This window comes from Protopterus annectens, chromosome 2.part0, assembly GCF_019279795.1.
Source record: "Protopterus annectens isolate FY-2018-M chromosome 2.part0, PAN1.0, whole genome shotgun sequence".
Lineage (NCBI taxonomy): Eukaryota > Metazoa > Chordata > Ceratodontiformes > Protopteridae > Protopterus > Protopterus annectens.
This window is the reverse complement of record NC_056728.1, coordinates 396,778,145-396,801,414: the sequence shown is the minus strand read 5'-3', so window position 1 is coordinate 396,801,414 and position 23,270 is coordinate 396,778,145. Positions and strand designations below refer to the sequence as shown.

General features: G+C 40.1%; 1 protein-coding gene across 1 annotated transcript in view; it reads left to right on the top strand.

The window, feature by feature from the left end:
* Positions 1-23,270, top strand: part of LOC122793103 (annexin A1-like) — a gene marked incomplete in the record, with an annotated part of 731,647 nt that overhangs the window by 171,945 nt on the left and 536,432 nt on the right. The window contains 1 exon segment of the mRNA XM_044060835.1: positions 1,066-1,156. Coding sequence (XP_043916770.1) covers positions 1,066-1,156 — 91 coding nt within the window.

Below are 23,270 nucleotides of genomic sequence, written 5' to 3'. Positions count from 1 at the left end.
GCTCTTTCCCAGACCCAGCATCTCCAATCCTATTCAGCACTGTTGGGTGCCATTTTAATGGTTTAACAGCTTATTTGCATTTCCCTTATTTTTCTTAAAGTTAACCTTTGCTGTCCCAGTGTCCTCTATTAAAACATATACATTTAATTCAGTTGCAGTAAAACATATACATTTCTTTTCATTTCAGCAGGGTGCACTGTTGATACATTTTAACACAAGTAAACCTCACCAATACATTTTCAGCACAAGTATCTGTACAAATCAGTTTGATATACAAATGACAATGACATACAGTTCTAATGCATTTGTAGCTCAAGCATCTTGTATAAATCAGTTTGACATTCCTAGGACATATCATTCTTTACAAAACTCCAGCTGACTATGCTGGCACTTGCCCATATCATCACAAGAACATTAACTAGGTGATGGTCACTGTTGATGTGATGTCCTTATCCCATGTACAAAATAGGAAAAATGGAGTTGATGTTCATAAATGTGTAACTGTATATGTATACGTGTGTGTGTGTGTGTGTGTGTGTGTGTGTGTGTGTGTGTGTGTGTTACACACACACACACACACACACACACACACACACACACACACACCACCTGTTATGTACATTAAATGTAGAGGTTCTTCTATACACAAAGCTGTTTTTGAGCTATACTTTTTATTTAATTTTTAACAATGTCAAGGCCAGAAGAGGACCCATCTGATCCACTTTATTCTCCTGCTCAAAAGAAAAAAATCTTATTGGTGTCTTGCTGAAAGCAGTGTGCATATTGTTAGGGAATATCTTCAGTGTTATTATCTTTAATGTATATTCCTTTATCTTTGCAGTGAAATGTGATAAAACTTTAAATACGGTAATCATTTGAAGTTAGTGCAAGGCTGTTTCACTTATAACTACTTAACCAACTATAATACCATATCAGAATTTAAACCAGTGAGCATTTATTAAATTGTGAATGGTGTTTTAAGAAATGCAGTTCATTTCTATCTTTTTATTGGAGTGTGCATAATAAATACCTTGAAATTTATATATATTATTTTCATCTTTGCAGGGTCTTGGTACAGATGAAGGTGGTCTTATAGAAATTCTTGCATCAAGAACCAATAAAGAGATTAAAGAAATAAATCAAGTTTACGCAACAGGTAAAAAAAGCTGTCCTCTTATAGTCAGTGTTATGGTTACTAAGATCTTAGAAATTTCAGTTAGTGTTACAGATACTGAGATCTGAGAAATTTTAGTCAGGTAAGGAATGTAATACTAACCCAGATCACTTTGATCACTTTCAAAAGTCCTCACACCTTCAGGGTTCTTCCAACCAGTATCTTTTTTACTTTAAGGAGAATAGCTCAAAGTCAGACTATGGTTCATGTGCCTAAAGAGAGGTAAGATGTGCATGAATTTGGTCAAGCCACTCAAGTGTAGAGGATGGTGCGTTGTTAATGAAAGGTACTACAGCATCAGCATCACTTACACTGTGATCCAGGGAAAGAAAAAAAGGTGAAAGTCTGGAGTGACTTTAGAAATGCTGTGGCACTTGGATCGGCTCAAGATTAGGTGGGGGTGAGGGGCTTAAATGTTGCAAGTTGACAGTAAAATGGACCAAAAAGAGGATTGGCACTGAAACTCGGTCCACCGGCTGGTCAGAGTTCTGCACATGCAAAAGGAATATCAGATCAAGAGTATGCCCTAATCTCTGGGGTACAGAGATATTAATCCAAACCAACTTGAATTCCTTTATAATGTAGATGAATTCAGTAGTAAGATGGTTTCCCTGCAGTTGATTTGAGGATCAGTTAATCAGATTCTTACTGCCCAAGTTATGCAGTTGACTGAAGCCCAAAGACTTGTATATAGCAGAATTGCTGTTTGTGTGAGACTACTATGTACATCAGTAGAACACTTTTCCTTTTTCCACTGTTGTGCAGTTGTGGAGTTAATGTATAAAAGTTTAGGGTTGTGCTGGCTTGCCACTCACATGGGGAGGTACAGGGCTGTGCTTATTTGGAATTTTGTATTATGTTTGGGGAGGGGAGAGATCAGACCAGAAAATTGTTTTCAGTTATCCATGCATCAGCTTTTCATAGAAAGCTAGTAATAGTCACTCAGTCAGGACTGACCTATATGCTAAAGTCACCAAGGACCCCAAGGTTTTAGTGACATTACATACTGTTGATGAGGAGTTTGGTGAACTCTTGTAGGAATGTCCTCACACAACAGGGTGGGCAGTAGAAGAGGATAAACCTACAGTTTGCTCCAGCAGTTAGGTCATGTTGTACCCTTAATGGCAACTTGGGCCACCCGAAGTTATATGTTAAAGCAAGTAGCAACCCCTCCTCTGACCATATTCCACCTAAAGTGCTGATTACCAGAGTCACCAGCAGGACAGTAGCAAGATGGGGGCCAAAGCTGTCATTATCCCATGTATTGTTGATGAAAGTAAAGTCCACTTTAGACAACACATCAGAGATAACACCAAGCTTATTGTGGATGGACATGACTTTGGTATACAGGAACATAAGTGGGACTAAAGGAGAACAGATCTCATTTACCTGCCATAAGTGGTAAACCGGACTCTGGGTACAACCTGAAAGAAAGGTGAATGTTACATTATCATGCTGTTTCACCTGGGCAGATATTAAACATCTGAGTGCTCACTGAGGATGCACATGAGCTGCATTTAGGTTGTTGACTTTGAATCCCCACAGCTGTGCATACTCTAGACATCTGAATGCCTCAACAACACCTTTGCCATTGATCGCTCCTGCATCTTCTAGTAGATACTCAGAATTTTGAATGATTATCTTCCTCTGAAATCAACTGCAGCTTGCAAGACACAGCACATTTTACCTTCAGCTTTGTTCTTTGAGCAACGATGAGCAATAAAACGAGGAAAGAGTCATAAAATTTGTTATCCTTTGTATCGGAAGTGGCTTCTAAGGTAAGCCTTTCCATCCTTTCCAGTTTCTCATACAGTATTTACTTAATTTAGTGTTTTCTCCTAATGCTGATTTTTGGGCCATGATAGCCTGGTTTCTTGCAGCAGAACAGTTTATGGTACAATGACTCCACTGGAATCAGTTGCCATTCACATATTAATGTTTGCAAGAATAACCCCATCAAACCTCAGGCATAACTGTTGGGACCCATTTCTTCCTCTTCTTTTATCAGGAGATATTTCCATTGGTATGTAGAAATCTGAAGTAAGAAGTGAGTCACCTGGTATAAGTGGTGCAGTTCCATTAGTTTTACTTTCTGATGATCTGTGTGAAACAAGACCACATGACATTCACATGGGACTACGGATACAGCTCAAGGTGTCAAATATTTAAAGATACACACAAATACATTACAGAACCATTTTTCAAAAACAAAACAATACAGTCCTGTTTTAGGTAGAAACTTCATCTGCAGTCTGTAGTTATAAGCTACTTCCATCCAAGATAGTTGCAGTTTGTCTTCCTAAAACAAGGCCTGTTGTATTTCTGTTTTACATTAGTTTACTTTTGCATTTTGAGTATTCGTGTTTTTGTTCATATCTAGAGTTATTCTTCAGTTGACTTTCAGTCTGTGGAAATGTCATGCAGCTGTTTTGCTGGCCGTGGCATTGCTATCCCTTTTGGCATCCTTGGCATTCGAATTTACTGCTGTCTGTGCTTTGATACCATGTGAGATGAAGTCAGGTTAATGTTATGTAGCTGGGTTTTTCCAAGTTTTGACTTGAGAAGACATTTGAAAATACCACCATATCCTGCTTTACATTGAAGATGGAAAAACCTCCTAGAATGTTTTACTTTCATGAGTGATTATCATTTCAAATAAACCTTGTATGTGTTTTTGTACCATATTTGTGACATCCTTAATTTTAGCCTTTTGCAGGCAGGTAACAGTGCCTGTTCGTTAGTAAGAATGGTGAGTTTAGCATTGGCATTGTTATTGGTTTCATCATCTGCAGTCACTAATAGATAAAATAGTTTGGAGCTTGCAGGCTGCAGTGTGTGCCTTGATGTGTCTGTAAAGCCGGAACACTTTATTATTAATGATAAGTGCTACTTCACAGTTTATGTTATGATGACTCTTTGTGCATGTATTATTGAGGCCTGTTATGTAGTGTGTGTGTGTGTGTGTGTGTGTGTGTGTGTGTGTGTGTGTGTGTGTGTGTGTGTGTCTGTGCCTGTGTGTGTGCGTGTGCGTGTGTCCATTTCATTCTGTATACTTAAACTTAAGGCCTTCTTGTGGACGTGAAGGCTTTAGGTAACATAGTTAAGTGGTGTTTATTGTTACACATGGGCTCACAGGTGTGTTTTATCTGTAGCTGCTCTGTTTATTTAGTCTAATAGCACAATTTATTGTGTTCTCAAAAAGTAGCTAACTTTCTGTGAGTATACATCATCTTGTAGAATATCTTGGGTATCCTTCATGAGTAAGATCTTTGAAAGTGTAGTTATAGATTACCTGTTATTACGTGTTTTTTGTTATCTTTATTTCAAATTGTTACCAGCCTGTGAAGAGTATGTTCCTGTAAGTCTTTCAAGGATTGACGGCTGGCTTGTGCTGTTCCTTTGCTGAGCAGATAAGTTCCCTTTGGGGGGGAAAAATCTTCCATATTAAAAAATGTTTATTTTGTAGCACTTTCATGTGCAGAAAAGATATTTTAAAGCTGGGAGTTTGTGGTCTAAAAAAAACAAGCAATCTCCGTGGTATCCCCAAAGTCTCAAAACAACCCACTAAACAAGTGTAGTGGGTCCAAAAACAAAATAGTGTAAGAAACTTCTCTGTGTGGAAGATTTTCAGTCCATATATCTGTAGTTAATCACTGTATATTAATCAGATCAGACAAAAGTAGTAGAAGTAGCAAACTTAAACTCTTCTTAAATCAAATTAAAAAAAAAAAAATATATATATATATATATATATATATATATATATATATATATATATAAAATTGTACAGACTTACTGAGTATTCAAAAGCAATCCAAGCAAGGCAGGCAGTCTGTTTCCAGTCGAAAATCCTGCCTGCCTTGCTGGGATTACTTTCGAATACTTAGTAATTCTGTACAATTTTATTTATATATATATATATATATATATATATATATATATATATATATATATCTATATATCTATATATATATATATATATTTTTTTAACTTAAGACAAGTTTAAGTTCGCTACTTCTACTACTTTAGTCTGACCTGATTAATATACAGTGATTAACTAGAGATAATATGAACTGAAAATCTTCCACACAGAAAAGTTTCATACACTGTTTAGAGTTTGTGTTTTAACAGACTATCATGAGTCAGCACTGTACTTTTAAGTTTAAAAGTTATTTGAAGTAATTGAAAACCATTTCTTCTGAAGTGAAGTAGTGTTTACACCAATAAACAAAAGCAGCACGCTTCAAAACAAAGCACAAATCCAAAAATAAACGATGGTAGGATAGCACAAAAAGTTTAATCCACAAAGTAAAATCCACAGAGTAAAATCCAATAAAACACACAAAAACAAACTGTAGTTGAGCTACCTACGTTTAACCACAAGTGAGCGCTTTCATCTCCGAAGAGAGATTTCTTCAAACTAATGGTTACAACACGCTGCTTCATTTAAATACTCTTAGCAATTACTAAGCAGCTTCAATTAAACAATCCAATTAAAAGTTGTGTTTGAAATACAATATTGTATGAATACTAAGCTTAAAATATAAACTATGTGTGTACCTAAAAAACTAACCTAATGTTTAAAACCCTTCCTTTTTAAATACATAATAAATTCCTCTCTATTATTTAACCCTGGCGGAAAACACGCATTTAATCTCACTTGCCAGCAGTATTCGAGCCACCCCAATTCTTCTTCAATATTTATCTTTGTAGCATTGGGGTGGATAAAATCTATAAACATTTGACATTAATCTTACATTTACCTTCTAAATAATGTTTTGCCAAAGCATTTTTAACATCTCTTTTGCCTATGGCATATTGATGTTCATAAATTCTTTTGAACAATTCCCTTCCTGTTCTACCTATATAGAGTTACAGTCTACACATATTATTAAATAGACAACATTTTTTGACTTACAAGTAAATCTGCCTGGAACATATATCTTAGTTTTGCCCACTGAAGTCTCATGCCTCTGTGTATAAATAATTACAATAATTACAGTTAAAACATTTGTACATTCCTTTCCTTTCTTCTACAACTCTAATTTTGTTAAGTTTTCCTTGAATAAAATCTTTAAAATTTTTTGCTATTTTTTGCACAAATTTGGGTTTGTCTCCTAACTTCTGAAGTAAGTTGATATTGGTTTTAAAAATTCCCCAGTTTTTTCTTACAATATTTTTAATAACATTAGAATCAGTACTATTTTGTACTGCCAAAGCAGTGCTGAAATCTGCTGAAGATGTTCTATTCAGCTTCTTTTTCACATTTATGTTTCTATTTGTAGTTTCTTCTATCATAACTTCCTCAATCATTTCTTGGGGGTAACCTCTACTTAACATCCTTTCACAGAAGTTATCAGCTTCTAAATGGAAAATTTCATCATCAACTGTTAAATTACTTATTCTCTTTATTTGTCCTTTGACAATATTCTGTTTGGGTTGTTTTTGAAGTAGTGTTTATTTTACTTTTGGTGACTGGAAAAGTGCTTAAAGTGCTTTTTTTCTGTGATTTTATGTGAAGAAAGTGACTTTTAAAGACTTAAGTTTTAATGGCTTTTGCTGATTGTTTTCCCTGAAAAAGAGGCAACATGTTTGGTTTGACCATAGAACAAATTGTCGGTCCTACATTTGGTCCTTCTTCCAACAACAAAAAGAAAAAGTTATGCAAACAGCCTTTGCCACCACAGCAGGATAGCAGTTTGCCTTAGCCTTAGGTGGCTGACTCTGCTGTGACCAAAGCTGGATGTTCTTCAGTTTTCACTGTTGCAGTCATCACATTTGGGTTATCTGCTTGCAGTAGCCCTCAGTCGGCATGAATATCAAAGTCTTGGGTCCTGCGTCGGTTGCTGTCTCATCTTCCATGACGTCAGGTAGTCAGGGTAAAGCATGCAGCCGACTCCATTACATCAGTCTTTCTTGCCGTGTGGTGCCCGAAGCTGAAGCAGTTCGCAAGTGCCGGTCGGCCGACAACTGAAATTTTCATTTTTGAGTTTCAGAACCGAAGTCTTCAACTAAAGCTAAGTACCCCATTGGGGAAACTTTTTTTTGCTCTAAACCGATGTCAGTAAAAGTCAATAATTGTATTTCTTGTGGAAAGCAAATACCTCATAAAGATTTTCATTTGTACTGTATTCCTTGCCTAGGCCCTGACCACGATGTACCTCGCTGTCTGTTTTGTGCCTTATTTAAACAACAAACTGTTCGTCATCGGTATATTTACGCTTCTAAATATTTTGGTACTCGGTTCAATTACCCAGATATAGCTTCGGTAAGCCATTCAACTACCGACATTCTGAAAAAATGCAAAGATAAAGACAGAGACAGGCCGCTTAGGTTCAAAGCTGCCGACGACGCTTCTCCTAAGCTAGTCTCCAGTTCACCGGTACTCAGTGAGGCGCTTTCGCAGCCCCTGATACCCACCACTTCAGATTTGCAGGCCTCTACTGAGACCCATTCGGAGTCCGGTATGCCGCGAGATGCTTCAACTGTGGAACCTGCAGATGTCTCTACCTTGGATGGGCCCAGAGCTGCTGTGCAGGCACCAGCTTCTGAGGATGTATTCAGGCCTACTGACTTGCATATTAAACCAATGCCATCTTTTTCTTCAAGGTCTAAAACTCGATCCATGCCTAGAAAACTGACGCGCAGACTGCATGGTCAGGCCTGTATGCCTAAAAAAACAAATGATAAGAATGGCTGAAGACCTTATTACTTTAATCAGGGGAAGCCAACCTTCCCCCTCTAAGAGACCTAGGACTGAATTTTCTTATGATTCTTCTGATCAGGATTCTGAAATTTCTGTTTCCTCTGATGACCAGGATTTACCCTTATCTACCTGTGAGGATTCTGATGCAGAGGACTCTATTCCCTCTACTTCCCCTCTAGAGGATTTCTCTTTTGGTGAAACCTTGCATACTCTTAGAGAGCATTTTCGCTGGGAAAGCCAGGATTAACCAGGAAGCGACGTGGTGCATGTACGGCAACTGCTCGGTTGAGAAATCGACACTCAGAAAACAAGAAAAGCCAGCAGAAATGGTGGAGTACAGAATAAACTTTAATAAGACAAATAATCAGGTAGAGGGTAATATGCCCAACTACCTATCTCAGACCGGTTTAGGCTACAATAGCCTTCTTCAGTGAAATTAGTAAAGCATATAATATCCATTCAAATGCGTATATTTATATATAATGACATAAAGGCCGTTCATTGGTAAATTAGAATTGGTCATTAAGACCAGGTGGGAATAAAGCCCCTAATTTAATAATCCATTTGCGTTCCTTGAATGCCAACCTGATTTATCTCTACATTTACCTGCAATACAGTCAATAACAGTAAAATAAAAAGAGGCAGAATTATGTTTACAAACATGTTTAAACAGGGCATTATTGATACGCTTGTTCCTGATGTCACTAAGGTGCTCCCCAATCCTAAGGCGAAAAGGCTTGGAGGTCTGTCCCACATAGAATGAGGAGCATGTACAAGTGGCTAGGTAAATGACCCACTCTGTACTACAATTGGCCCAAAAGTTGATGTTGAAAATTTCAGATATATTGCGACTACTAAATTCCCTCGTATGTTGAAGTTTATTACAATAAGAACAGTGGCCACATGGTATACAACCCAACACTGGGCCACCTCTCAATGTATATTGAATAGAAACAATGGAGTTGGGACCCACCCTGTTGTAATGTATCTTATTGTAATAGCTAAACAGGGATCCCAATGTCCGACCTCTCCTAAAAGAAAAAGAGCATCTGTCCCTCAAGAAAGAATGTAATCTCTCCTCTGCCATCAAAATATTCCAGTGTCTGTTAATAATATTCATGAACCCATGTGTATTACGTCCATAAGTGGTCACCAGATGAACCAGAGAATTAGATAGATCCTTATGTTTATCCTTGTATCGTAACAAGTCAACTCTGTTCTGATTTGAAGCCCAATGGCAAGCAGTGCTAACAGTATCTGGGGGGTAACCTGTCTCACGAAACCTACATATTAGATCATCTCTAGTGGTCTCAAAAGTTTGTTGGCTTGAACAAATCCTTTTGGCTCTTAGGAATTGTGACTTGGGGATATTCAGGATGATATGTCGGGGGTGGAAGCTAGTAGCATGTAAAAGTGAATTATATTCAGGAAATTTCCTGTACACCCGGGTGGAAAGAGTGTCATCAGGATTCCTGCTAACCTCAACATCAAGAAAAACAATCCTGGATTTATGGCAATTTACTTTGAACTCAATTCCCCACACATTGTCATTTGGGCAGTTGGTTAGGAGTTTTTTGGTCGTTTGACTGGGTCTTTTTGTCTGGTGGATGTATCGCTCAGTATACATTGGTTCTTATATGTATTCCTTGCATTTTGTTTTCGTGGCCTCCTGTTGTTTATGGATCCACAAGCAAGCCATGGACTAAATTGTTGTATGGACTAAATTATCGTATGGGTTCTTTTGCTTTTTTCCGGATTTTGGATATTCAACTACTTTTACTTCATCTAGTTTTGGGACTACTATCGATAACTCCAGTTTCTGAAAGTAGCAGGACTGTGTAAGGGATGGCAGATCTATGTGTTTTGTCACTTATGGATTAACAACTACAGGTGACTGTGCTTTCATTTTTGATCGACCCATTTTTTCACCTTTTGGATTAGGTGTTTATGGTTAAATCCAAAGCTATGAATATTGTTTATCTAGTTTTGGATTTTTTATATGACTTTTTGGACATATTGCAATTATTGTTTCTATACAGTGGGGTTGAAGGAATTGTATGATGTTTATGTGTTTTATTACTTAATTTTTTTCATGGTTAAACAGCAGGCTTTTGCCGTGTCCATTAAGTTTACAGTTACGACTCTCTCCTTTGGGGGGACTCATGCTTATATTTTTGGTCAAGTTTTATGTTGTAAATTTTGTTTTGGGGTTACTACATGCTATGTTAGTAACTTATTTATAAATGGTGTTATTGCCATATTTGTCATATTTTTTATTTCTATATAATATGCAGGTTACTCATGTATTAAAGGGATTTTTCCTAGGTATATATTTTCAGTGTACTGTTTATATGGGCAGTATTGTGTCACTGCTATGAAGGGAACAGCCAGTTTACTACGGCATTTTTTGTTCATTTTACACATCTATGGTTAACAGTGGTTTCTCATCATGTTTGTACCTACCAGGTAATGTGTATATATATATATATATATATATATATATATATATATATATATATATATATATATATATATATATATATATACATCTAAAAAACATGGTTTGTTTAACAATCTATGTGCAATTTACTATTTACTTTAACTTTGGCTTACAACCTAAGGTTTATGTATTATGGTAACACATTGGTGATTTTAGGGGCATTGTGTGAATGCATTATCTTAGTATACTTACAAAAAATATATATCAATGATTGAACTACAGGTATTTTGTTTTCTAACAATTAGTATGATGTTCTTTACTTTTCTTTAGTGATTATGTAGGGGTGCTGATTTGGAACGTCTTTTCCTTGAGGGCCGGGTCTCCTTTAACTTCTTAGTATTTCAATATTTAGCCTCCGGGTGGTACCAATGTTGTTATATGTTTCCATGGGGTCAACCTGGTTGCACTATACATTATAATAATTATATTTTTTTCTTCCAGTAAATGGTTTTGAAATTTGGCATTTCTGCTTACAGCAACTTATATAGACTTCATAATTGGAGTCATATATATTTTTATGGGGGTTTCTATATCAACACGACAATTGAGTCCATGATATATGTTTTTTGGAATTTGTAGGTGGTTATGATATTGAGTGGATATTTTGTATCGTTTTTATTGGGCTGTCCATTATGGCCCTAACTTTATTATGATGATACGCAGCAGTGTGGTTATTTGATTAAGAGGATTATGCCTACATGACCACAGGGGCTAGCCATTGTATCATTAATACATGTGTATCAATATTATTTATTTTTGGTCTTGGTGGACACTTTATAAATAGGAGTTAACAATTTTGACCATTTTTTGATCCACATTTAGTGCTTTTTTTGAGTGGTTTGATACACAGCAGTGTGATTTTTTTGTGTTATTCAGGTTAGCTCACAAGGGCTGATTATTGTATCATTGTCAGATTTTTTTTTTATTTTTGGATCTGTCTATGGTTATATTTAATGTCCACCATTATACATGATCTACCATACATTTTTTATTCTATTTAACTTCATGTTCCAAGTAACAGGAATATAGGGTACCAGTTTTCGTGTTGTTTGATATATACTTTTTCTGTCCGATAAGGCAGTTTTGGATAGGATATATATATATATATATATATATATATATATATATATATATATGTGCATATATATATATATATATATATATATATATATATATATATATATATATATATATATATATATATTCTTGCTGTTAGCAGAACTGTTTGATTCATTAACATTTTTGTGGAGGTTAGTATTTTTTTCTTGCAACATGGCGTTGACTCCTCTTGTAAAAGGCCTAGCATCTGATATGAATGATCTGACCATTTTTGGTTTGGGTTTATCAGATACGGGCAACAATTCTTCGGGGTTGATTCAAGACCCAAACAAATTATGTGAATCGTTGTTTTTTAAGTTGGGGAAAAGTATGAAAGGTCTTCGGACCAATGTTTGGCATTTACGCCTGTTCAAGGCTTACCAACTCAAAAAAATCACACCACGTGGCTCAAGGGTTAAAGTACAACCTTTAGTACATAATATTGATCAACAATTAATGGGTGAATGGACACAGATCCAACAATCAGCATCCTTGGGTTTCGTGGATGCTTTATCCAATTTTTATGAACGGGCAGTCAAGCTAGGTATTCAGGAGGTAGAAACTATTTGCATGGAGGCTAACAAATTTGAATCTAGTGGATCTTTCACTTCCCAGGTGAACCAGTTAACAACAGAACTACTTAAGTTAGAACAAGTTCTAAAGGATAAAAAATTGAAAAAGTTCCAAGAGGATATAGGAGATTATGAAAGAGGTAAACCATTTGATATGCCTAGGAATGCCACTTTTAAGCTTCCTAATAATAAACCTTTGGCCCGCAAGAGGAAAAGACCCAAATCTATTCTGAAACGTAGCTCGGAATCATTGATCTACACATCAGGGGAGGATACGTCCTCCAACACTGAAGGGGAGGGGAACCACACAGATGCCACACCTGATCCCAAGAGGAGGAGTTTGTTACACCCTTTGGGTTCAGATACAGATGAGGGGGAGGAAACACAAAAAATGTCAAACCCATTGAGGGTTTGGAAGGTCTATTAAAACTGATGATAGAACATTAATAAACAGTATGAATGTACATAATATTTCATCTGTACACCTCAATGATTTACAAATTAAAGTTCTTAACAAAGGGCTTAAATTTGTTCCTGGATTTTTTGTTCCAGAATACACTTTAGCACAAGATGTGGTCAATTTTTACTTAATTTTAAATTGTTTTTTGAAAATGACACTGTTCAGGCAGTTCCAGGGTTTAGATTTAAAAAAATTATCTTTTGTTCCACCTATGTCACATCTAGTATCCACTTTTCAAACTAATGTCCTGAAGGATCTACATTGTAACCTCAAAGATTTTCAGGTATCTTATAGCATTTGATCAATATTTTGATGGCAGAGGAGAGATTACATTCTTTCTTGAGGGACAGATGCTCTTTTTCTTTTAGGAAAGGTCGGACATTGGGATCCCTGTTTAGCTATTACAGGAGGGTGGGTCCCAACTCCATTGTTTCTACTCAATATATTGAGAGGTGGCCAAGTGTTGGGTTGTATACCATGTGGCCACTGTTCTTGTTGTAATAAAGTTCAACATACGAGGGAATTTAGTAGTCGCAATACATCTGAAATTCTCAACATCAACTTTTGGGCCAATTGTAGTACAGAGTGGGTCATTTACCTAGCCACTTGTACATGCTCCTCATTCTATGTGGGACAGACCTCCAGGCCTTTTCGCCTTAGGATTGGGGAGCACCTTAGTGACATCAGGAACAAGCGTATCAATAATGCCCTGTTTAAACATGTTTGTAAACATAATTCTGCCTCTTTTTATTTTACTGTTATTGACTGTATTGTAGGTAAATATAGAGATAAATCAGGTTGGCATGATTTATTTAATTTCAGGGAACACAAATGGATTATTAAATTAGGGGCTTTATTCCCACCTGGTCTTAATGACCATTTCTAATTTACCAATGAACTGCCTGTATGTTATTATATATAAATATACGCATTTGAATGGACATTATATGCTTTACTAATTTCACTGAAGGAGGCTATTGTAGCCGAAACCGGTCTGAGATAGGTAGTTGGGCATATTACCCTCTATCAGATTATTTGTCTTATTAAAGTTTATTCTGTACTCTGCCATTTCTGCTGGCTTTTCTTGTTTTCTGAAAGCCAGGATTACTCTTATTCTAAAACGAGGCTTAGGGATTTCTTATTCCTGCCTCAACACAGGCCTTTAGCTATCCCCCCTGTACTGGACAGTGTTGATGATGCCTTTTTGGAATCTAGCTTGGCCCCTGACTCCTTACCTCCTGCTCCCAGAAAACCAGATAGATATTACAGGGATGTCCTTCAAGGATGCATCTGCAGTCCTAACATATGGGTTGTCCTGCCTCAGGCAGCCCTTGATCGGCAATTCCAATGTCTGGGTCTGGCCTCGGCTGATGTCGCACTTCACCCGACGTCATAGCTGCTGTTTATTGGGTATAAAGGCATCAGCCGACGCCATTTTCCTCAGTCTTTCTTGCCGCGCGGTGCCCGAAGCAGAAGCTGTTCGCAAGTGCCGGTCGGTCAGATCCAGAGATTTCTACTACCGAAGACTTCTAAAAAGCTAAGTACCCCGTTGGGGACTCTTTCTTGCCTCAGCCGATGTCAGAAAAAGTAAATATTTGTTTAACTTGTGGGAAACAAATACCTCATAAGGATTTCCACTCTTACTGCCTTCCTTGCTTAGGCCCAGACCACGACGTTTCAGCTTGTCTAGCCTGTGCTTCCTTCAACCGACGGACACTTACACATCGGTCGGAGTTTGCAGAGGAGTTTTTTGGTCCCGCTTTTGCTTACAAAATGCCGTTGGAGACTCCGACTTCACAATTAGCTAAAAAGCGTAAGGAAAAGGACCGACACACGCGGTCCGCGGTTTCGTCCGAAACCACGGTTAAGCCAACCGCGAGTGTCCCGGTTTCGGCCGAAACCGAGTCCTCGGTTCTTCCTTCGGCCGAAAGCTTGCCTCCGATAGCCGAGGCCTCACACAGCATGGCTTAATCCGCTACTGAACTTACCCCTGCTGTAGCAGGCTCTCAGGATTTATCAGATACTATTCCTTTAGACATATCTACTCCTGCACGTGGAGCTGCTAGGCCCCCTGCATCTATGTCTATCAAGGCTTTTTCTAGGGCTAAAGCAGCTAAATCTTCTAAGGCCTTGCCTGCTAAAACCCCCTCACACAGGCCTACCTCCAGTTCCCAAATGCTCAGCTTGGCTGAGGATCTCATTTCTTTGATCAGGGGATCCCAACCTCACCCAGACAGGGCCTCTCAACCCCCTCCAGAGAAGAGGCCTAGAGCAGAGCCCCCGGATCCTGTTTCTACATACTATTCCTCGGATGATTCAGAAAACGCAGGTCCTCCAGAAGGCCCATATTCCCCTTATGAGGATTCTGATGCAGAAGACTCCATTCTGTCTGCCTCTCCTCCAGAGGAATTTTCTTTTGGGGAAACCTTACATGCTATGAGAGAGCATTTTCAATGGCAGGGCCAGGATTTTTCAGATACAAGGAAAAGGCTAAGGACCTTTTTACATTTACCACAGCATAGGTCCTTAAACTGTCAATTCCACATGATTTAGTATCAGGAATTTTTGTTAGACCAGCTAAATAAAAAACTGTCCTCTCCTGAACCTATAGACCGTAAGTCCCTTCAGGATTTGGTACATAACACTCAGCAGGTCAGTAATCATTCCTTAAAATGCGGCTATGATGCACTGGAGGCTTCCTTTAGATCAGCTATGACAGGAACAGTGATTAGAAGGCATGCCTGGTTAAAAGAGCAATCCTTACCAGACCATGTAAAGTCAAAGCTTCTAGATGCTCCCATGGAGAAACAAAGTTTGTTTGGCTCCCCTGCACAGCAAGTGCTAAAGAAGGTGGAAGAAAAGCAAAATCTGTCCAAACAGTCAAGGATTTCTTACAGGTCCAGCCTCCGAGGTTTAGTAGAAATTGGCCTTCGAAGAATTGGTCCTTTCCAGACACCTCCAGAGCACAGAGAGGCAGAAATAGGTGCCCAAGAGGCAGAGGTCAATCCAGAGGTGCCTACAGGGGACGTCAGTGGCAGCCTAACAACCAGAGAAGTACTGCCACAGATCCAGCTACGACCACTCCCACAGGACAGACACAATGACTTGACTCTGATACCACCTACCAGGGAACAACTGCAAGCACCCTTAGGCAGAAAGCTTGCCTTATTTTCCGTAAACTGGCATTACATTACAGGAGACAAATGGATTTTACAGACAATAGACAAAGGCTACAGGTTTCACTTCCACACTCTACCAAAAAAGAGAGGAATGACAAACCTACCACCAAACCAAAAAACAAACGCTCTAGCACAAATCAACCACCTACTAAGGATGAGAGCTATAGAAAAGGTACCACCTATGGAACAAGGGCAAGGATTTTACTCCAGACTTTTCCTGGTTCCAAGAAAAGAAAACCAATGGAGACCTATTCTCGACCTGTCTGCTCTGAACACATATCTCATTGTTCCAAAATTCAAAATGCTGACCCTACAGCAACTTCTTCCCATGCTGGGCAAGGAGTCTTGGCTGGTGACTCTAGATCTCAAGGAGGCATACCTGCACGTCCCTATATGACCAGATTGCAGAAGATACCTCAGATTTCTTGCAGGATCAGAGCATTATCAATTCTCAGCATTGCCCTTTGGCTTATCTACTGCGCCCAGAGTATTCACGAAATGCCTGGCATCAGTAATTGCTCATTGCAGGCTTCAGGGAATTCAAATTTATCCATACCTGGACGACTGCCTGATACAAGCGGACAGCAAGACCAAATTGACAAAAGATTTGGAAAAGGTTATACAACTACTGCAAGCCCTGGGATACACAGTCAACATGAAAAAGTCAAGGCTGGTACCATCCCAAAGGATAACATTCTTGGGTGCAGAACTGGACACATCAAATCAAATGGCATTTCTCACAGCAGAAAAGCAAAAGCAACTACCACTCTATTTCATGGCATTAACAACGCAGAACCAGCTTACAGCAAGGAAAGTCCTGCAAGCCCTCGGATACATGGCATCCTGCATAATATTGATTCCACATGCCAGGCTACATATGAGGAAGTTGCAATGGTACCTAAGGAATTTATGGTCTCAACACAAGCACAGTCTAGAAGCCCAAATTCCAATAATTCCATGCCTGAAACAAGAATTCCGGTGGTGGGCTCAGGCCTGTCAGCTGAACAGAGGTCTGCCCTTCCACAAACCTCACCCAAGCCAGACTATCACCACGGACGCCTCAGACCTAGGCTGGGGGGCACACATGGTGGACAAGTGTATACAAGGCCTATGGACACAAGACCAGCTCTACCTACATATAAATCAAAAAGAGATGCTGGCAGTGAAACAGGCACTTCAGACATTCAGACCTTTTCTTCAACAAGGTCATTTGCTGATAAGGACGGACAACACCACAGTCATGTGGTATATCAACAAACAGGGAGGCACGCACTCATATCCTCTATGCCGGATGGCAATGGACCTGTGGAATGTGGCCCTGAACCACAACATTCAACTCCAGGCCAAATTTGTGCCAGGAAAAGAAAATGCACTAGCAGACACCTTAAGCAGAATTACCACGGATGCCCACGAATGGATGCTGCATCCAGACATCTTGAAAACCATTACAAAGAAATGGGGACTACCAGAAATAGACCTGTTCGCATCCCCACAGAACCACCAACTGAGGAAATTCTGCACAAGGACATACCACCCACTTGCTTGGAAGGTGGACTCAAGATCACCCAAGGATCATCCTGATAGCTCCAGACTGGCCGAGGCAGCATTGGTACCCGCTACTGAGGAGTATGTCTCGGACACACGCATGGCCTCTACCTCTGGTTCCTTTACTGCTAACACAGAACAACTACAAGATCCTACATCCAAACTTGAAAACACTGCAGCTAGCTGCTTGGAATGTTACATAAAGCAAAATAACCCAGACTTATCTCAGAGGGTTAAAGACATTATCCTGGAGGCTCGCAGACCCTCCACAAGGAAGACTTATTCAGCCAAATGGAAAAGATACCTCATTTGGAGTGCAGCAAAAGGAGAAAATGTATCATTAGCAAACATAGCTAACATCCTGGTATACTTAGCGGAACTTTTCCACAATGGCCTGTCTTACTCCTCCATTAAGATTCATGCATCAGCAATTTCAGCAGAATACAACATGGATCCTCCAGTCTTCTCTCATCCTCTACTCAGGCAGTTTCTGAGAGGAATTAAAAATGTAAAGCCTCCAAGGAAGCCACCTTTGCCTACATGGGACCTTAACTTTGTGCTGGAAAAGTTAACACTCCCCCCTTTTGAACCAGCAGCAACAGCAGAATTACAGTTCTTATCTTGGAAAACTGCTTTCCTGCTTGCAATCACTTCAGCAAGAAGGGTTTCTGAATTACAGGCATTAATGGCAGTACAGCCCTTCCTTAACTTCCATCAGGATAGAGTGTCTTTGAGAACTAATCCTACTTTTATGCCAAAAGTGGTCTCCAGGGTATCATTGAACCAAGCGATCCACCTGCCAACATTCTTCCCCAACCCACAGAACAGGGGGGAAAGACTACTACATACATTGGATGTGCACAGGCAATTGCGCTATTATCTGGACAGAACCAAGACCAACAGAAAGACTGACCAGCTTCTGGTAGCGTATGCAACAGGAATGGAAGGAAAAGCAATTTCAAAACAGACAATCTCAAAATGGATAGGAAATTGCATTAGATTATGTTACTCATTTCATGGAAAGACAACTCCAGAAAACATCAGACCTCACTCCACAAGGGCTACAGCCACTACTACAGCTTTCCTACGAGGAGTGGCTACCAAAGACATTTTAGAAGCTGCTACTTGGAGCTCCGTGCATACATTTGCCAAGCATTATAATCTACCTTTATACTCCAGATCCCGAGCAAGTTTTGCAACTGCTGTTTTGCAAGGGATCTTAACTACACCATAATCATCTTAGTGCCTCCACCCCCAGTTTGGCTATGGTATTCTACCCATATGTTAGGACTGCAGATGCATCCTTGAAGGACATAGTATAGTTTTGTACCTACCATAAATGTAGATGTCCGAGAGGTATGCATCTGCAGTCAGGATTACCCACCCTCCTTCCCCTCTGTGGTACTCCTAGGGTATTTGCCCATCTTGTAGCTAGCTGGGGGAATCTATTATGGTGTATTTGTTTGTATATATGTATATACATGCTTATATTGTTTGCTCTCTACTGTTTGGAACCATTTAAATTTATCCAAATTTAGCCTTCCTAGAGGACACCTGGCATCTGGGGCAAGAAACACTGAAGAAAATGGCGTTGGCTGATGCCTTTATACCCAATAAACAGCAGCTATGACGTCGGGTGAAGTGCGACATCAGCCGAGGCCAGACCCAGACTTTGGAATCCGGCCGACCGAAGGGCTGCCTGAGGCAGGACAACCCATATGTTAGGACTGCAGATGCATACCTCTCGGACATCTACATTTATGGTAGGTACAAAACTGTACTTTCCTGACTCTCACAAGTTCCTTTTTAAAAATCCTACTGCGGATCCTGAGACCATTTCACAGGGACCCAGGGGCATTAAGGATATTACTGCCAAAAATCCTACCCCCTCTGATAGAGATTCCAGGGCGCTGGATAGATGGGGTAAGAAAGTACACACTTCTACAACCTTGGCCATTAGGGCCTTAAACTGCCAGTTTCATATGTTAAAGTATCAGCAGCATATTATTGGATTGTTTAAACAGAAAATTATGTTGATTCCTGACTGTGCTGAAAATAAGGATTTACAGGATTTAATGCATTCTGCTGAACAAGTTGGAAAACATACTTTGCAATGTGGTTTTGATTCACTAGAGGTGTCTTGTGGGGCTGCTGTCACTGGGTCTGTACTTAGAAGGCATGCTTGGCTTAAGGAGCAATCTTTGCCAGATCATGTTGAAGCTAAATTGCTGGATGCTCCCTTAAACCAGGGCCGCCTGTTTGGCAACAAAGCAGAAGATGTACTTAAAAAGATGGAGGAAAAAGCTAAATCTATGCAAACTGTTAAATATTTCCTTCAAGTACAGCCTCCAAGATTCAGTAGGCATTGGCCCTTTAAGAATTGGTCCTTTCCTGTCTCTTCCAGGCCTTCTCAGTCCAAACCCAGAACCAGCAGAACACCCAGGCTCCAGTCCCAAGGTACTCACAAGACTAAGCAGTGGGGGGGCTCCCACTTCCAAAGCAGGGAGTAGTAAAACTCCCCCCTATGGTAAACTGTCTCAGTGACTTAACTTTAAAACTTCCAAGCCCTTCACAACTGACTGCTCTTTTAAGAGGAACGATTGCTCTGCAGGCAAAAAAAACGGGGAGCTCATTACCCAGGACAAATGGGTTTTAAATATAGTTTCCCAAGGATACAGATTCCACTTTCACTCTTTACCAACCCAAATGGTTGGCCAGATCTACCCCCAAATCAGTGGGCAGAGTCTCAAAAGCAAGTTCTGTCTCTCTTAAGTATAAGGGCTATTCAAACTTTCTCAGAAGAGGAAAGGGGACAAGGTTTATACTCAAGACTTTTCCTGGTGCCCAGAAAAGACAACTCCTGGCATCCTATCCTGGATCTCTCTATCCTAAATACTTTTTTGGTGATCCCAGAATTCCAGATGCTAACTCTTGACCAGTTGCTTCCTATGCTAGGCAAGGATGCCTGGTTGGCAACACAGGATTTAAAGGAAGCCTACCTGCACATCCCAATAAGGGAATCTTGCAGAAGATACCTACGCTTCAAAGGAGGCTACATGCACTATCAGTTCTCTGCACTGCCCTTTGAATTATCTACTGCGTCCAGGGTATTCACAAAGTGCCTAGTTCCAGTCATTGCATTTTGCAGTCAAAAAAAATATTCAAATATACCCATAACTGGACAATTCTCTAATTCAGGCAGAAAGCCAGGACATACTTTTGAATCATCTGGCGTTTGAACAAAAGGTGCTAACTTCTCTGGGGGACACCATAAACGGAAAGAATTCACATCTTGTACCCTGCCAACAAATTGTATTCCTGGGAGCAAACTTGATTAAAACTTCCCAGATGGCTTTCCTCACGCCAGAGAAACAAGTTCATTTAGCAGCTTACTTCAAACTAAAGGCCACAAAGACCCTGCTATCTGCAAGACAAATACTGCAAGCTTTCGGGTTCATGGCATCCTGCATTCTTCTAATTCCATATGAAAGACTACATATGAGGAAACTACAATGGTATCTAAAAAGCCTATGGTGTCAACATTCTCAGGATCTAGAATCAATGATTCCTATCATACCTTGCCTACAGTTAGAGTTCCTTTGGTGGGCAAAGGCCTGCCACTAAAACAAGGGACTGCCATTCACTCTACCCCCTGCCGTCCAAACCCTAACACCAGATGCATCAGACTATGCATGGGGGGCTCACTTGGCAGGGAAGTGCATTCAGGGCAAATGGAACCCAAGTCAAATGCACCTGTATATCAATCAAAAAGAAATGTTAGCTGTACAGAATGCTCTGACAGCCTTCAAGGACCACATTTTTCCAGGGCAATTAATGGTAAAGACGGACAATACCACTGTTATGTGGTACATAAACAAGCAGGGGGGAACCCACTCATACCCTCTCTGCAGACTAGCCATGGCTCTGTGGAACACAGCCTTGAGCTACCAAGTGCACCTACAGGCTCAGTTCCTGCCAGGAAAGCTAAATACACTGGCAGGCAAACTAAGCAGAAATCTCATGGACCCACATGAGTGGAAACTTGAACCAAAGACATTCATCATGTTGATAAGCAAATGTAGGAGCCCAGATATAGACTGGTTTGCCTCCCCTGGAACTATCAATTAGACAAATTCTGCACAAATACTCCCCACAATCAAGCTTGGAAAGTGGATGCCCTGTCCTACAACTGGAAAAATCTATCTCTTTATGCCTTTTCTCCTCTGCCTCTCCTCTCCAAGATACTAATAAAGATCAAACAGGACAAACCTAGGATGGTTCTGATTGCACCAGACTGGCCATGACAACACTGGTACCCCCTTTTGCGCAGTGTGTCACTGCTGGCACCATGGCACCTGCCTCAGACCCCTACCCTGCTGTCCCAGCAGGAGGGCCAGATTCTGCACCCTCAGCTTCAAACCCTGAACCTGGCAGCCTGGCTAATTACCTGATCTCTCCATTACCATCCCTCAGTAAACAAGTGTTGGATGTCATTTGGAGGCAAGTAGGCCTAGTACTAGAAAATCTTATGCCGGAAAATGGAAAAGATTCTGTTCCTGGAACTAAACTCAGGGGATGGGCATAGCAGCACCGAATCTACCTCAGATTCTTCAATACTTAACTGAGATGCTTCACAAGGGCCTTTCCTTTTCCTGCATCAAAATTCATGCCTCAGCCATTTCAGCTGATTACAACACAGATCTGCCTCTCTTCTCTCATCCACTGCTCAAGCAGTTCCTTAGAGGTGCCAAAAACTTAAGACCACCCAGGAGAGCCTCAACTCCAGCCTGGGACCTTACCTTTGTATTGGAAAAACTTACCACCTTTTGAGCCAGCTGCAAGTGCAGAAATGAAATTCCTTTCTTGGAAAACAGCCTTTCTTGTAGCCGTCACTTCAGCAAGAAGGGTGTCTAAATTACAGGCCCTTATGACAGTGGAGTATTTTATCATATTTCATGTGGACAGGGTGTTTCTCAGGACCAATCCCTCCTTCATGCCCAAGGTAGTATCTAGTGTGACTCTTAATTAGTCCATTCATTTGCCAACCTTCTTTTTTAATCCACAGAACAAGTGGGGAATGTATACTGCACTCCTTAGATGTGCACAGACAACTTAGATTCTACTTGGACAGGACTAATCCTCTCAGGAAATCTGAACAACTGCTGGTGGCATTTGCTGCAGTGGCAGAGGGAAGGCCATTTTAAAGCAAACCATTTCTAAATGGATAGGCTGGCATTCATTTCTGCTGTAAGCACCATGGAAAACCTGTCTCACAGGGGATAAGACCACATTCAACTAGGGCTGCATCTACCTCTACAGCCTTTCTCAGAGGTGTCCCTACCAGGGACATCCTAGAAGCTGCTACCTGGAGTTCTGTACATACTTTCACCAAGCATTACGTTTTGCCAGTTTTCCCTAAATCCAGAGCTGGCTTTGCCACTGCAGTCTTGCAGGGCCTTATAGCTGGTCCTAATGCTGTCTAATTTCCTACTCCCATCCTTAGCTTTGGGAATCTACCCAAATGTGATGACTACAACAGTGAAACACGAAGAACATAGTACAGTTGTGTACACTTGCCATAAATTTAGATGTTTGAGTGTATTTACTGTTGCAGTCCTAGTTACCCTTCCTCCAGCCCCCTGACTTCTATTGGCTATACCTCTATTCTTGCTTACTATGTTTAAAGCTTTTTGGTGTATTGGCTTTTTTATTGGAGGTGTAACCTTGTATATATAATTCCTTCCCATTTTGTGGGCACCTGACATCTGGGGAAAGAAAAACTGATGTAATGGCGTCGGCTGCATGCCTTATTCCCCTGACTACCTGACTTCACGGAAGATGAGACAGCAACTGACGCAGGACCCAAGACTTTGATAATCAGGCCGACTGAGGGCTACTGCAAGCAGATAACCCAAATGTAATGACTGCAACAGTGAATGTACTTGAACATTTACATTTATGGTAAGTGTACACAGCTGTACCTTCCTCAGACCACTCATCTTTTACCCTGGATATTTTTGGTGCAGCACCTACAGC